General features: G+C 43.0%; 1 protein-coding gene across 3 annotated transcripts in view; it reads right to left on the bottom strand.

Annotated features, from left to right (window-relative positions):
• Nucleotides 1-13,893, bottom strand: part of HELZ (helicase with zinc finger) — a 2,003,166-nt gene that overhangs the window by 1,870,320 nt on the left and 118,953 nt on the right. For all 3 annotated transcript variants that reach the window (XM_085617266.1, XM_085617269.1, XM_085617268.1), the window contains exon 3: nt 13,111-13,338. In XM_085617266.1, coding sequence (XP_085473392.1) covers nt 13,111-13,320 — 210 coding nt within the window. In that variant the 5' untranslated portion in view covers nt 13,321-13,338. The remainder of the gene's footprint in view (nt 1-13,110; nt 13,339-13,893) is intronic.

Genomic DNA, 13,893 nt, shown 5'->3' with positions numbered 1-13,893 from the left:
CCAAATAAATCATGTAAGTGTGTAAATTAATGTAGAAGATGTGTTACATGAGACAGTCAGGGCTACAAGGTGTAGGAACCAATACACTTCATAGCTCACTGTGGTCTACTAGAAGGATTACTATGTATGAACTGCAAGTAACAAAAGGATCTCTGTTCATGGCAGTAATCCACTTATCTACATAAAATCTGATCTGCACGTTACATGATCTGCTTTGCAGGAGACAACTTTAAAAAAAAAAAAGTTTTTATGGCATTTTCAGTTGGCATATGATATAACATACATATATCAGAGCATCACTCCCAGTGAGGTCACTTCCTGTGATACCATATGAAATGTCTGGTGTCATGAGGTCATGTGCCTTGATAGCACGCGTCAGGATGTCACTTGCATACTATACTGCCTGACTTGGTCATTCCACTCGCTTCTTTTTTTAGGACTTGTGCCCTGCTTATTGGTCTGTTTTTGGTTACTTATCAGTGTCGATGTTTTTAGTATTAAAGTATTTGTGTTGAGTGCTATTCTGCGGGTTGGGCGACAGACCTCTCCTCCTCCTCTTGCACACTGCTATTTCTTTCTGATGAAGTGGTTTAGTGATGTGAGAAGGTCATTGGTGGTGGGGGGGTAGGGGAGTTTCGGGGGATGGCAGGAAGTTTCTTTTTGTTCATTTCTTGTTAGTCACACAGGCACTCGGAGGACAAATGCACTCTACGCCACATCAAGGTTCAAGGACTCTTCCACACATGTATGAGATGCATGATACCAATATGGAATAGCAACACCACAGGTTATGACCCGTACCTTCAGAGTAACAATGTGGAATGTCAATGGCCTAGGTGACAAGATTAAAAGAGGCTTGGTGGCACACTACATGAAACTGATGCACCCTGATATAGTCATGCTACAAGAGACCCATTTACAAAGTACTCAATTTCAATTTCAATTCCAATTTCGATTTCAATTTTTGTCTTAGATACGTAGAGCCGTTTGACAAGATCTTGTTCCCATTTTGACACAAACCGGCTTGAGACATTTATGACGAGGGCCCTTGTATACAGGGCACACAAACAGAACATGGGGTAAAGTCTCTTCCTCACATGGGCAAATATGACATTTTGTTTCATACTCAATCCCCCACCTTTTCGTAAAAGATTTTAGGGAGAGAGTGCCCACTCTTAATTGGTGATAGAACTTCCTATCACCAGGGCTCGTAATGGTATCCCAATAGGCCTCTAGCCTGTATTCGATTTTATAGTCCATAAAGAGACCTGTTAGGGAAGCACCATTCACCAAGGAAAGAGACTTATGACAGATCATATACCTATATAAGGCTTTAAAATCTGTTTTAGAGTGGAAAGAATTCCCCTCTGGGTCCTCCCATAAATGGTTGAGGCCCATATCCAATAGAGTAGCCTTAATCTTTAGTAACCATGTGATTTTATTAGATTTGTCAACTTCTCTAATATACTTAACAGCTTGTGCATAAGGGGCTAACTCCGGGGTGGTCCATAGTCTGCGCCAGTAGGCAAGAGGTCTAAAACCCGCAGCCTCCTCAAAAGAAATACAACCCAGATCTAAAAGTAAGGGTCTGAGTGGTGTCGATTGAGGAAGGCCGGTCAATGTCCTCAGAAACTTGTTCTGAGCTTGGACTAATTGAGCTAGATTTTCAAAGCTCCAGAGTTCTGCTCCATAAATTATTGAAGCTCTAACCTTCCCTTGATATATAGTTAGAACCGGAGTAACGGGTTTAGTTTGTGATAGCCCATGTTCTTTTAAAAGGGCCCCTGCTAATTGATTATGCCTTAATACTAACAGATCCATCTGCGGCTTCCAGTTCATCCTTTTGCCCATGGTGACGCCCAGGTATGTGAAAGAGTCAGTTTGTTCCAGGGGTGTGTTGTTCATTTCTACTCTAGCTTTCACTATCTTGTATTTATGTAAGACCATGAACTTCGTCTTGTCAACATTTACTACAAGGTCATGGTCATTACAGAAAAGACTAAATCTATCAAGGGCTCTTTGCAGACCAACTTGTGTCTTAGACAAGATTAAAGTGTTGTCTGCAAACATTAGGAGAGGGACCCTCGATCCAGCAAGAGTAGGAGCGTCCGTAGGATATTCAGTATAATATGGGATAACATTATTTATTAACAACGAGAAAAGGTTAGGGGCAAGGACACACCGCTGCCGAACTCCCTTGTCCACAGAAAAACGTTCAGTTACCTCCCCCTGTTGACCCCATCGGACTTGGTCATAAGTAGATTCATGTAGTTTTATAATAAATGATAAGATCTCAGCGGGCATCCCTGCTTCATTAAGACTGTCCCACAGCTTGTTGCGGGGGACTAAATCAAATGCAGATTATCTATAAATGCTGCATAGAGGGTCCCCCCTGCTAAGATCACTGTATTCCAGTATATTAACATGAATCTAAAGACTTGGTCGATAGTGCTAACATGGGAACGAAATCCTGCTTGATAGGTGGATAAAATGTTATTATCAATCCACCTATTTACCCAGCTTTTGCAGGGTGTCAATGAGACTTATGGGCATATAATTAATTTGGCTGGCGTGATCCCCGTTTTTATATAATCGGGATAATTTCAGACCCGCGCCAGGATTCCGGGATGGGGGCACCTCTGGCCAAACCATTTGCAAAAATAAAAATGTATTTGAGCCATCTCTCCCAGTCAGATTTAAATAAGTCCGCCGGGATGCAGTCTGGGCCTGGGGCCCTACCTACAGCTACCCCATCAAGAGCACGCTCAATTTCCGCTTGAGTACATGTTAAAACCGACTCCGAGACTGCACATTGGTACTGCCCAATACTTTTTGTAAGCGATGAAAATTGGGTCTGATAATGTGCAACCCAGGCTTCAGGGGGGACATTGTTAACTGGTACCGGACCGGTATTATCACTTCCCCACTTAATTAGTTGCCAGCATCGACACCAGTTTTTCCCATTACTAGCATCTAACAGATCCCTCCATCTATTTTCATCAAAGGCCTTCTTTGCCCGTTGTTGGGTTGCTTTATATTCAGATCTTAGTTTCCTTACCTCCTGCATTGAACCTGCCCTTATAGCTTTAGACAAATCCCTATACACTATCGTACATGCCCTATCATACCATTTCGCTGATTTATAGATAGGGTACATATTGGTTCTTTTTTTTGGTTTTATAAAAAAGGATCTCAACTTGGCAAAAAGAGCCTCATGGGCTATTGTAAGGGCTGGGAGAGTGGCCTCATTAAGGTCAAGTTGCGAGAGGACTGTAAGTGAATCTGCAAGTGTTGACTTGATCTGGGTCATAATGCCTTCATCCTCGGAAACCTGTACCCATTTTAGCCTACGGGAGTCATGAGACATATTTACGTCTGCTGTTACGATATCTGTACTACCCCTATGGGGCATACAATGCTTTGCCTCTAATGTCAATATCAGGGGATCATGATCACTCTCTGGTCTTTTCAGAACCTCCATGTCCCTCATCCTTTACCAGAATTCTAGTTTAATAAGAAAGTAATCAAATCCTACTGCTTCGTAGCCTGTTAGAATAAGTGTGATTGCCTTTGCTATCAGATTTAGATCTTCCGTTTGCAGCCCAAAGCCCCCTCTACAATGTTACACTTTTTAACTGTAGGACAGCTTCTGTCCATTTCTTAATAGGGGCGAGCATCAAAGACAGAACACCCCAAATAGCATCCTCATCAGAGGTGAGGCTCCCATCTTCTAAGCCAAGTGGGTCAAACGTGCAGTTGAAATCCCCCGCAATAATCCAATTACATGACCCCTTTAAGGATTTAATATATGCGTCCAGGCTAGAGACGGTTGGTGATGCCCTTCCACCCACCAACCCTCTAGCATAGACATTTATCAATATGAACTCTGGTTCGAACTCAGGGTTTATTTTAATGACCTGAATATCCGGATTATCAATCTCTAATTCTTCTGCCTGATAACCCGCCTGTTGTCTTACCCAAGTGGTTAATCCACCTGACGGTCGGCCTTTAGTACTCGCTATTGCTGGTTTACCAAATGCCAAATATCCTGGCTAAAAGATCGTACTTGGAGACAAAGTCTCCTGAAAGACAATAACATCATAGAACTCTATGAAATTAGACCAATCAGAAGAACTAGTCTTTGATTGCAAGCCAGCAATATTCCACGATAGAATACTTAGTGTGCAGGGATTTGATCCTTCACCTTGATCTATCTGTGTCAATTCCTCAGCACACTGCGGTCCACTAGATGTTACTAACTGAAGGGCTGGATCTATCACACGGGGAGTAACGAATTGATTGAGGAGGTCAACTGTCCCTGATACGTCTACCGGTAACAGTCAATCACAGGCATCTAAACCGGACAAAGAGGCAAATCTATTAACAAGATTAAGGTCAAACAGTCGTCCTAAGGCCCTATGATGGACATTGCGAAACCCCCCTCCTAACTGGGAATGATAGTGAGGCCTGTAGAAAAACCCTAGGGGCAGGAGAGATGTTTTTCCCGGGCAGTGCCCTTCATTTCTATTCCCTAGGCACTCCAATAGGAGTCTGACTACGTGGTCTTGGTTGAAATTGGCAACCACACAGTCACACCCCCCCCCCCCGCCCCCCCCCCCCCATCCTTAGCGGAATATCCAACCCAAGATGAACGTCTGGCCATTATCAGTTGGTTACTAATATCCCAACCCCATACCCCTGCTTCCTTCAGATGTACACTTAACCAATGCAGTGTTTTTGTAATTAACTGGTCAGTAGGTTCAGTCTGCCCACCTCGTAAGGGCGGTACATTCCTCAGAACCACCACCAATAGAGCGGCAGCAGGTGGAAGATGAAGTAGGTTATGATCGCTTCTGGCCAAGCTATTGGTCAGCCCATAGTGTTCTGCTAAAGAATCACGACCAGAGCCACGTCCAGAATGCCCAGGGACCATAATTTGTTGGTTATCTAAACCACAAATAGGGTTGTTAGGTGGAATATTAGGTGGAATGCAACTTACTGTCCTAGCACAAGGTCTGCCTCCCTCCACCCTAGGGATACTCAGAATAAACTGGGCACATTCACTAGATAAATTCCCCAACTCACCCACACATCCTCCCTGGGTCACTACACCAACATCAGAAGCAATACCCGCCCCGGCATTCCCTCTAGATAATGAAGACAATGAATTAGATAATAGAGGGATGGCCAAAGGGCGATTAGAAATTACAGGATTACACAACACATTTGATGTCGATTCAGAGGGCCGACTGTTTTCCCCCAGTGAGGCCTTTATAGAACCAAGATTAGACACAACAAACGATTCAAGATTTGTCAGTTTTTCCTCAATTAGTGTCAATCTCTCAAGGATTGGGGATAAAGACGCCGATAATAAGGCCCCCATAATGGACCACAAACTCTTGTCAGCTTCAAGCGCAGTAACACCAACTGAGTCCAAATCTAAGGCACCCAATGTGGGGCCGATAGACTGAGGCTCCATTATCGTTGTCGCAGTTAAAGTCGGTGTTAAAATCACACCATTCCTGTTTGTTTTTAGCATTTTTTTGCCTTTGGGGGGGCCCCTCCTCGCTTCCTCTTTGTCGATGGCTCCTGAAGTGGTTCGATGGCTAGCGATTTAGATTTGGGCACAGACCTTGTAGTAACGCGTGGAAATGTACTACACACTAAGCCCTTATGCACCAGCTCATCAGGCGTAGAGCTAATTGGAAACTTCATTATTGTTGAAATGTTCAGCGGTGCAGATGGAGACTGGCTAATAACTCCTGCCGAGTCGAGAGGATCCGAGCTTATAACCACACAATGTTCGGGTGAGCATGCAGACATCAAACCACCCAGAAACTATCGTTTAGTTAGCAGGGGGTCTAGAGATAAGCAGCGCTCAGTCAGGGCAATTTCGTGGGCTAAGACCGAGCCGACCGTGGTTATAAAAGTGGTCCAGGGTCCCAGCCACACTTTTGCCCATTTGGGCATTTCTCCCCTTGCCCTTACCCTCGCGAATGTTCAACACAACTGTGCACGACAACAGCAATTGGCCTGTGAAATAATACCAAAAAGGGGCAACAATAAACAGTAGTGGTAAATTTAGAGGGGGGGCCTGGCCTGCCCTCCTCTGGTCTCTAACGGGCTCAAACGGGCCCGCCCTTGGCCTGGGCTTCGTCCGGCGCACGTCACGCGGAGCGGGAGCCGCAGCAGCCTTTTAGCGCCTCCGGGTGTGGGTGAATGGCGGCGCCTCCTGGCGCGAGAACGGACGCCTGGGATCTGTGGTCCCCCGTATAGAAGCAATCAAGTGGTTCCCGCGGAGCGGGAGCCGCAGCAGCCTTTTAGCGCCTCCGGGCGCGGGTGAATGGCAGCGCCTCCTGCCGCAAGAACGGAAGCCTGGGATCTGTGGTCCTCTGTATAGAAGCAATCAAGTGGTTCCCGCGGAGCGGGAGCCGCAGCAGCCTTTTAGCGCCTTCGGGCGCGGATGAATGGCGGCGCCTCCTGGCGCGAGATATCGGAAGCCTGGGATCTGTGGTTCCCCGTATAGAAGCAATTAAGCGGTACTCAATATGGTTTCCTCGGACGAGGCATGTACACCACCCTGGCCCACACAGGCTATACCATCGGGTCACAGGGAGTAGCACTCTTCATTAAGAAGTACCCTCTTTTTGAAGTGGTGCGTAGATGGACAGACCCTCAGAGACACTTTGTGGGAGTCACAGGAAAGTGGGACAGAAACAACATTACCAAGATATGCCTTTACGCACCAGCCCGACTGCCGGCCCCCACCTGGTGTAAAGTGACGGACATACTCTTGGAGAACCCCTCGCTACATGTGGTGGTGGGCAACTTTACTGACTTAATGCATACCTCACTGGACCGCTCTGGGGCCAGCAGGGGACCAATGGGAACCCCTTGGTTGATCCACTTTGCTAACAATTTCAAGCTTACTAACTTATGGCGCCATCAGCACCCCCATGACTGACAATATTCCTATTTTCAGGCTCCACAGAGTGCACACAAGACTGGTTTACGTGTTTGTACCATGGGATGAGGTGGGGGAAATTGGGAAGGCGGAATATCTCGCTGAAAGCACTGAGACTAATACAGTGCCAGGAAACAGAGACTGGCGTTCTTGCACTGACTCTACAAAGTCAGAGACAAAGCCGGACAACTTCTTGCCTGGCTCAGCAAGAAAGAACTACAGGCCAGATAGGTAAGGGAAATTATCCATGACTCAGGAGTGACTTACACTATGTAGGAACACATCGCAAATGCATTCGCAGACAGTTATAAAAACAATTATGAGGATTGCCCACACAGTAGCCCCTCACATATAGCAGACTTTTCTGGTGACCGGATCAACCCCTACGTTGGTAGAAGAGGAGCACAATGATCTAGAGGAAGATTTAGGGTTATCAGAAATACAGGAGGCAGTCTCTAAATTACGCCTAGGTAGGACCCCGGGCCCAAACCGTATCCCTGTCGAATTATATAAACGGTGCATAGATCTACTGGGCCCTCAATTACTGGGTTTATACTGGGATGTGTATAAGGACAGACGGTAAACCTAAAGATAGATGCAACTCATATCTCCCTACTCAGCACGGAGGTCAAGATTCTAGCAGCAGTTTATGCCATCCGCCTCTTGAAGCACATCACATCCCTTATTCACAATGACCAGTCTGGGTTTATGCCGGGCCGTGCAACCAGGCTTAGCCTACGTATAACACACAACTGGCTCATAAGAATCAAGGACCACAATGCCCCGCACATATTTTTGTCATTGGACATGGAAAAAGCGTTTGATGCAGTACATTGGCCATTCCTGGACAGTACACTTGCAAAATTTGGGGTGGAGCCTAAATTTCATAGACGGGTAATATTATTATACGACAAACCAATAGCGGCGGTGAGAGTAAATGGTAAAGTATCGTTGGGCTTACCCACTGGTCACGGAACAAGGCAGGGTACCCTCTTTGCCCTCATTATAGAGTCCTTCGCCTGCACTATCAGTGCGCACCTCCGGATATGAGGCTTTCAAATTGCTCCCAGAGAGGGTATGGAGGAGAAGATAACCCTATATGCAGATGTTATCTTCTACGTGACAGATCCCATGACAACTGTACCCACACTCTTTCACCAAATAGAGGAATATGGGAGGCACTCTGGGTACAAGAGCAATTGGAATAAGTCAATAGTGTATGGACCGTAACGCGCCACTTAATGGCCTTCTCTGCCCGGTAAAATACAATTGGTTACCGAAGGCTTCACATTTATGGGCATTTTTATAACACCACACAAGGAGTTATGCCAACATTATTATTTGGGAAAAATATCAAAATTCAAGGTGGATGCAGAGCAGTGGAGGATCTACCTCTCTCATTTGTTGGGGAGAGCGGCGATTTTCAAAATGATCACCCTACCCAAACTCATCTACGCCCTCCAGAAAGCATATCATCCACTCCCAAGGACTATATTTGATGAGACTGCGGGAGAACTGTTATTATTACTATGGCAGGGGGGCCATCCTAGGACAGGGTTAAAGTCGCTACAGCACAACCCTTTTAATAGAGGGATAGCATTAACAGACAAAGGCCTACTGCTGGGCCCCACACCTGACCCCCATTAATGGATCCACGCAGCATGCAACTCCTGCAGAATCATCAAAGCAACGCCATTATGGACGGGGAAGTGGTTCAAAGAACTAAGTAAGTTACAAGGCTTTGGGGCCTGGTACCTGTCGGGAATCTCAGAGGTAGATGTAGTTGATAAAGGCAAATTAAAGTCCATGTCGACTCTCTGCACGGAGTTTAAGCTCCGTGACTCCCAATTTATTAAATATGCACAGCTGTGCCATGCATGGCTAGCAGAGGGTATAGACTGCAAGGAGCTCCTCTGGAGGGGAAACAACTGCAGGAGGAGCTTACAAGTAAAGCAGTGTCCCTCACATGTAAGATCATAAATAATAAAATGCCTGACACTTTGGGGAGCGATGGGAAAGGGACATGGGCGGTATGGAAGACAGACTGGGAGGCAGCCCTAATGCACCATAGAGAAGTACCCATTAAAGCCCTGCTATGCCTTATTCAATTCAAAATATTATATAGAATGCATTATGACAGACACAACTTGTACAAAATAGGGAGGGTAAAAACTTCAAACTGTCTTAAATGCGGTAGAGCCAGGGGAGATTTCTTTTTTACATGTGCTGTGGAGCTGCCCTCTCATACAGGCCTACTGGAGGGAAGTGATCATGGAGTTGGGGAGCGGTCAGAGGTGCCCCTGCCTATTGACCCCAATTTTGTTCTTTTAGGTATTCCCAATGATGAAGATATTACCAGACCTCAGTTACTTTTTAGCTCCTTGTGCTTAGTAGTGGCCAAGCGTGATCTGGCCAGGCGATCGGAAACTGCGGAGGTTCCGACGCTTCAGGAGTGGAGAAAAGCGATGAACCTAAATATGGCCGCAGAGAGAGTCACCTATAGCAGTAGGGATTGCCCTCGGAAGTTTAGGAGGGTGTGGGGTCCGCGGATGCAATACTATGGACTAGACATGTGGGATGCTGTTCAAAACTCAATGACATGTTACGGCCTCACGGCCCACATCCCAGAGATGAAACACACATTTCTTTTCTTCGAGTCTGGAAAATGGTGGTTAATATACAAAGGGTATGGCTATGGGACAACTTTGTTTATTACTCGTTTTGCTGCTCGTGTGGATTCAGTGACTCCATTCTCAGAATGAAGACTCTAATGTGACTCTAGTGCATGTTGTAATGTATACATGTTTCCATGTCTATCAAAAAATAAAGATAAAAAAAAGTGGGTTTCTGTGAATACTTATCATTTGTGCAACACCTAATAAAATATCTTTATTAGTTTTGATCTAATTAAAATCGGTTTCCAGCACACTTCAAAATTACAAAATAAGTTTGCTTAATTTTTGCTTTCCTAACTGCTGAATGCTTTCAGTTCATTTACAGGTGTTTACATTTTGCTGTGGGTTGCTAAAAATACAACACCTACAGCCTTTCCTTTCACACTCCCTGAACGCCAGCAAAACAGTCACATAATTCACTTTAACAGCTCCTCTCACTTTGCTGTCAGAGGAAGAAATGTACACCTCAATCTCCATATTCATAGAATATGCAGCAATTTGTCATAATACATAGCCTGATACTAGACCTGTCTTTGTAGCACAAGCAGATGTGACCAGATAAAATTGCCTTTAAATTATGTATTTATGTATTGCTCCGACTTTCCTCACCCACCAAAAATCAGCTAATGACCACCCATAGTTTGAGAAACACTGCGCTAGAGAGAACCGGTTTGCTACTTACCAATGCTCTTCCTGCTTGAACACTGCATTGTATTAATTCACAATTGCTTTTTGTTGTTCATGTAAATAGTTTGTACTAACACCTCAAGAAGACATTAGATCAGAGGAGGCAAACCAATATTCATTTAGCGGGTTAGTGCTAAGAAGGTTGGGTTACATGAAGTTTCAGATGTACAAATTATGATTGTTATAACAATGCTCACACCATGCAGACTTTCCCGTTTCAATAATTTACTATGCTGAAATGGCTTGGGTTGGGGGGTAATTGTGTATTCAGCCATTAAATCTTTTCCAAGACGTCAAGAAAGCTGCTCGATATTCTACTGGTTTGCTGCATACTTGAGATGGAGGGTTTTTCCTGATTTTGTTAATTATTGCATTATTCTGTATTATAGAGACTTTTTGGTAAAGGACTTCTACGCATTTTTATGATATTACTGCTGTATATATATTTTCATAATTTCTGTATTGTACTTTTGAATCTAATAAACCTTCATGTTTTTCCCCAAATTTCTAATCTCAAAATTCCTATTTTGAGTCAGTCCTTTCTTATGGACTATAAATTTGGTCTCTGTGGCAAATTACCTCAGACTCGGAGGTTAACAACATCCAACCCTCGCAGTCAGGGTGCACCAGTGACATGGATATTATCAAGAGAAAATACGTCCACACTTCATTTTGTTTTTCCAAGAATGTGAGGCAGATGCAAATCCAGGGGGGAAAAATGCACATTTCCCCCAAGAATGACATCCACCATTATGCAGATAAAAAAACATAGCCATCCAGTCATTATCGCAGGGACACAACGTAATTTTCCCCTACCCTCAACCGAGGTTTTCACTGTCCAGGCAGTGACTGGTTAGACTATTAAAATATTTAGGCATATGGTTTAATAATGATATCAGGTAACTTGCCAGTCACAATCAAAAGAAAATCCAGACATGAGGATAATAAACGAAGGATACAAAAAATGGAGTTTGCATGGTTCATCAAACTCAATATGGTGCGACAAGGAATCAATTAAGATAATGAAATGCACTGCTGGCTCATTTAGAGATTTTTTTAAATTAAATATTTATGTTGCATGAACATTATATTACAATTATATTGACATTTTTATTGTACTGAGATAAATTTTGGATGGATAAGTGGTCAATTAAGAACATTTGTTTTAAGAACTTGTTACTCCAACGTCGTTCAACCAGTTACGGCAGAGAAACACAGCTGTAAACCTTTCGCAGGACCTTCACATACTTACAAATACAAAACAAATTTGCATTAAGTTAACTCAATTTTTATAAAATTCCTCAAGTTAAAAATCATTATTTCTAAACAAAGCAGGTTTACAATGTCAAAGCCTACAACTCAAGGCCTCATTGTATGGAAGGTGTAGAAACTACTAGCCTCCAAAATAAATTAGAAAACCCAAATTAAATGCAATTAGAATTCCCTGAATGGAAGCAGAGTCACAGATTAGTCAAAAGTCACACCCACTTTGATGGAGAGCAGATTATTTACCATTCACAAATTGTACTGGACTCAAGCCGGAGTTCATACACTAGCTATCCTACGAGTAGCCGTTATTGGAACTGTCCCGCAACCAAGTGGGGTCCTTCTAAATATACTGTTTAATTGTTAATATGTACATCCTCTCTGGCTAGAGGTCATCGAGCTCATGAAAAAAATAGTTGATGAAAAATCACTCTTGATCCCTTTGTGGTTCAACTCGGTATTAGGACACTCAAAAAGTTTCCCAGACTGGAACCAAGTTACAATTTGATCTTGACAACTGGTGTTCAAACTATGTTCTATAAACAGAAATCAGCAAACATCTCAATACACGTTTTGGAGGTCTGATTGTGTTTTTAGAGTAGTGCTGACAAGTAAACACTACAATATTCTAAACTTATTATTAATGATCAGCCATTATGGAACAAACTAGACTTCTAGCTCAAGGCCAGAAATCCTTCTCAAACCACACATCCCCCTCCAGTACATTAATCCGGTTTGCTCACTGTCTAATGATTTTTTCCAGTTTTCTTTCTGACTGATAAAATACAGAGGGTTCACCTCATTCCAACAAGGCTTTTATAATCATGCTAGAAGATCACTATAAAATGTTATAGCTACATATATTATTGTTTCTCCTATGGCAAGTATAATAAGCCTTTTAACATATTACTACGCTATTTTTCAATGATGTTGAATCATTGTATTTCTGGTTGCGGCCTTATAATTTGCTCTGGACAGCCATACAATTATCATTTGTTTCTCTAATTTGCTTTATTATCTTTATTAGGTTGTTTGTACTTCATTTCTTTCTTTCACAATAAGGTTTGAAAAGAAAAAAAAAGTGTGGCCTATGTCTGAAAAGGGAAATACTGGCACAGGGTACACATTAAACGCTTTAAGGTTGCACTCTCCTGTTTATTAAGAAGTCTTCTCTGGTCATGCCTATAATGCTAAAATGGTCAACCAGTTGGGAGAGAAGGAAAACATGTCAACAAATTAGGCTATGAGGGCGGCCTTTGATCTTTGAACTGAGCCATTATCAGAGACAAATAAATGCTTTCTGCTGTTCAAAGTAAACTCTTCGTTGTTCTTAAGGAGCTTCATGGATACAACGGTAATATGTTGCCATCTCCTTCCTACTAGTACTCAAGCGGTTTAACTTGTGTTTCACACTTGAGGGGACACACGCCATCAAACATCAGAAATGAGACCAAATTTGGATTAGTATCACAACAAATATTCTTAAACTGAGCTCAGAAAAAAATTAGTAACACTTACAAGTTGCAATAAAGAAGCAATTCTGTAAAGAAGGCTCTCAATTTTGATTCGTTCAATTTCGGCCTGGCTAGCCTCTGTGGGATTAGTGGAGGCATACTGGCTGAGGGAAAGGAGTGTCTCCGTGCAGTACTGTAGGGCCACTTCGTAGTCTTGTCGTCTAAATGATTCACATGCTTGTTCACATAAATTCTCAGGTCTTCTGTCTGCCATGACTTAGGGACAGAAATCCTACAAAAAAGAAAAAGGAACATTAACTCCAGAACTCGATCAATTTGCAAAATTGTAAAGCAATATGTCATTTTTTGCCTAGAACAGGCTTTGATAGTAACGCTTAGGTTTCAAAAATAAAATATTAACTTCATAGCAATAGGAAGCCATGCTGCCTATTGGACATAGTTGTTTCAGACACATGGTACCCATTTCACAAAACTGTTCTTTCGCCTCTTCTATTTTATAATTTATCACTTGTGTGTGGGGAAAAAGGAAACGACAAAAACAAATTTAAATGTAATTTAAATAAATATTGACAAAGTCTGTATGCTTGGATTTTGTATAGTACATAAACACTACAAACTTTCACAGATGCATGCACATATGCAGAGCAACACATTTGGAGATGCACAGGCAATCACACGGCATCTACTACACACAATTCAGACATACAGGCAACCACCCACACACAACATACAGAAGTACAGAAGTACATATGCAGACAAAATATATTCAATACGGCACAATATAGTAAGAGAATCAAAGAACAGGCACACAAAATCTGCTGTCGGA

Source organism: Triturus cristatus, chromosome 7 (genome assembly GCF_964204655.1).
Source record: "Triturus cristatus chromosome 7, aTriCri1.1, whole genome shotgun sequence".
NCBI lineage: Eukaryota > Metazoa > Chordata > Amphibia > Caudata > Salamandridae > Triturus > Triturus cristatus.
This window is presented reverse-complemented; position numbering and strand designations above follow the sequence as displayed.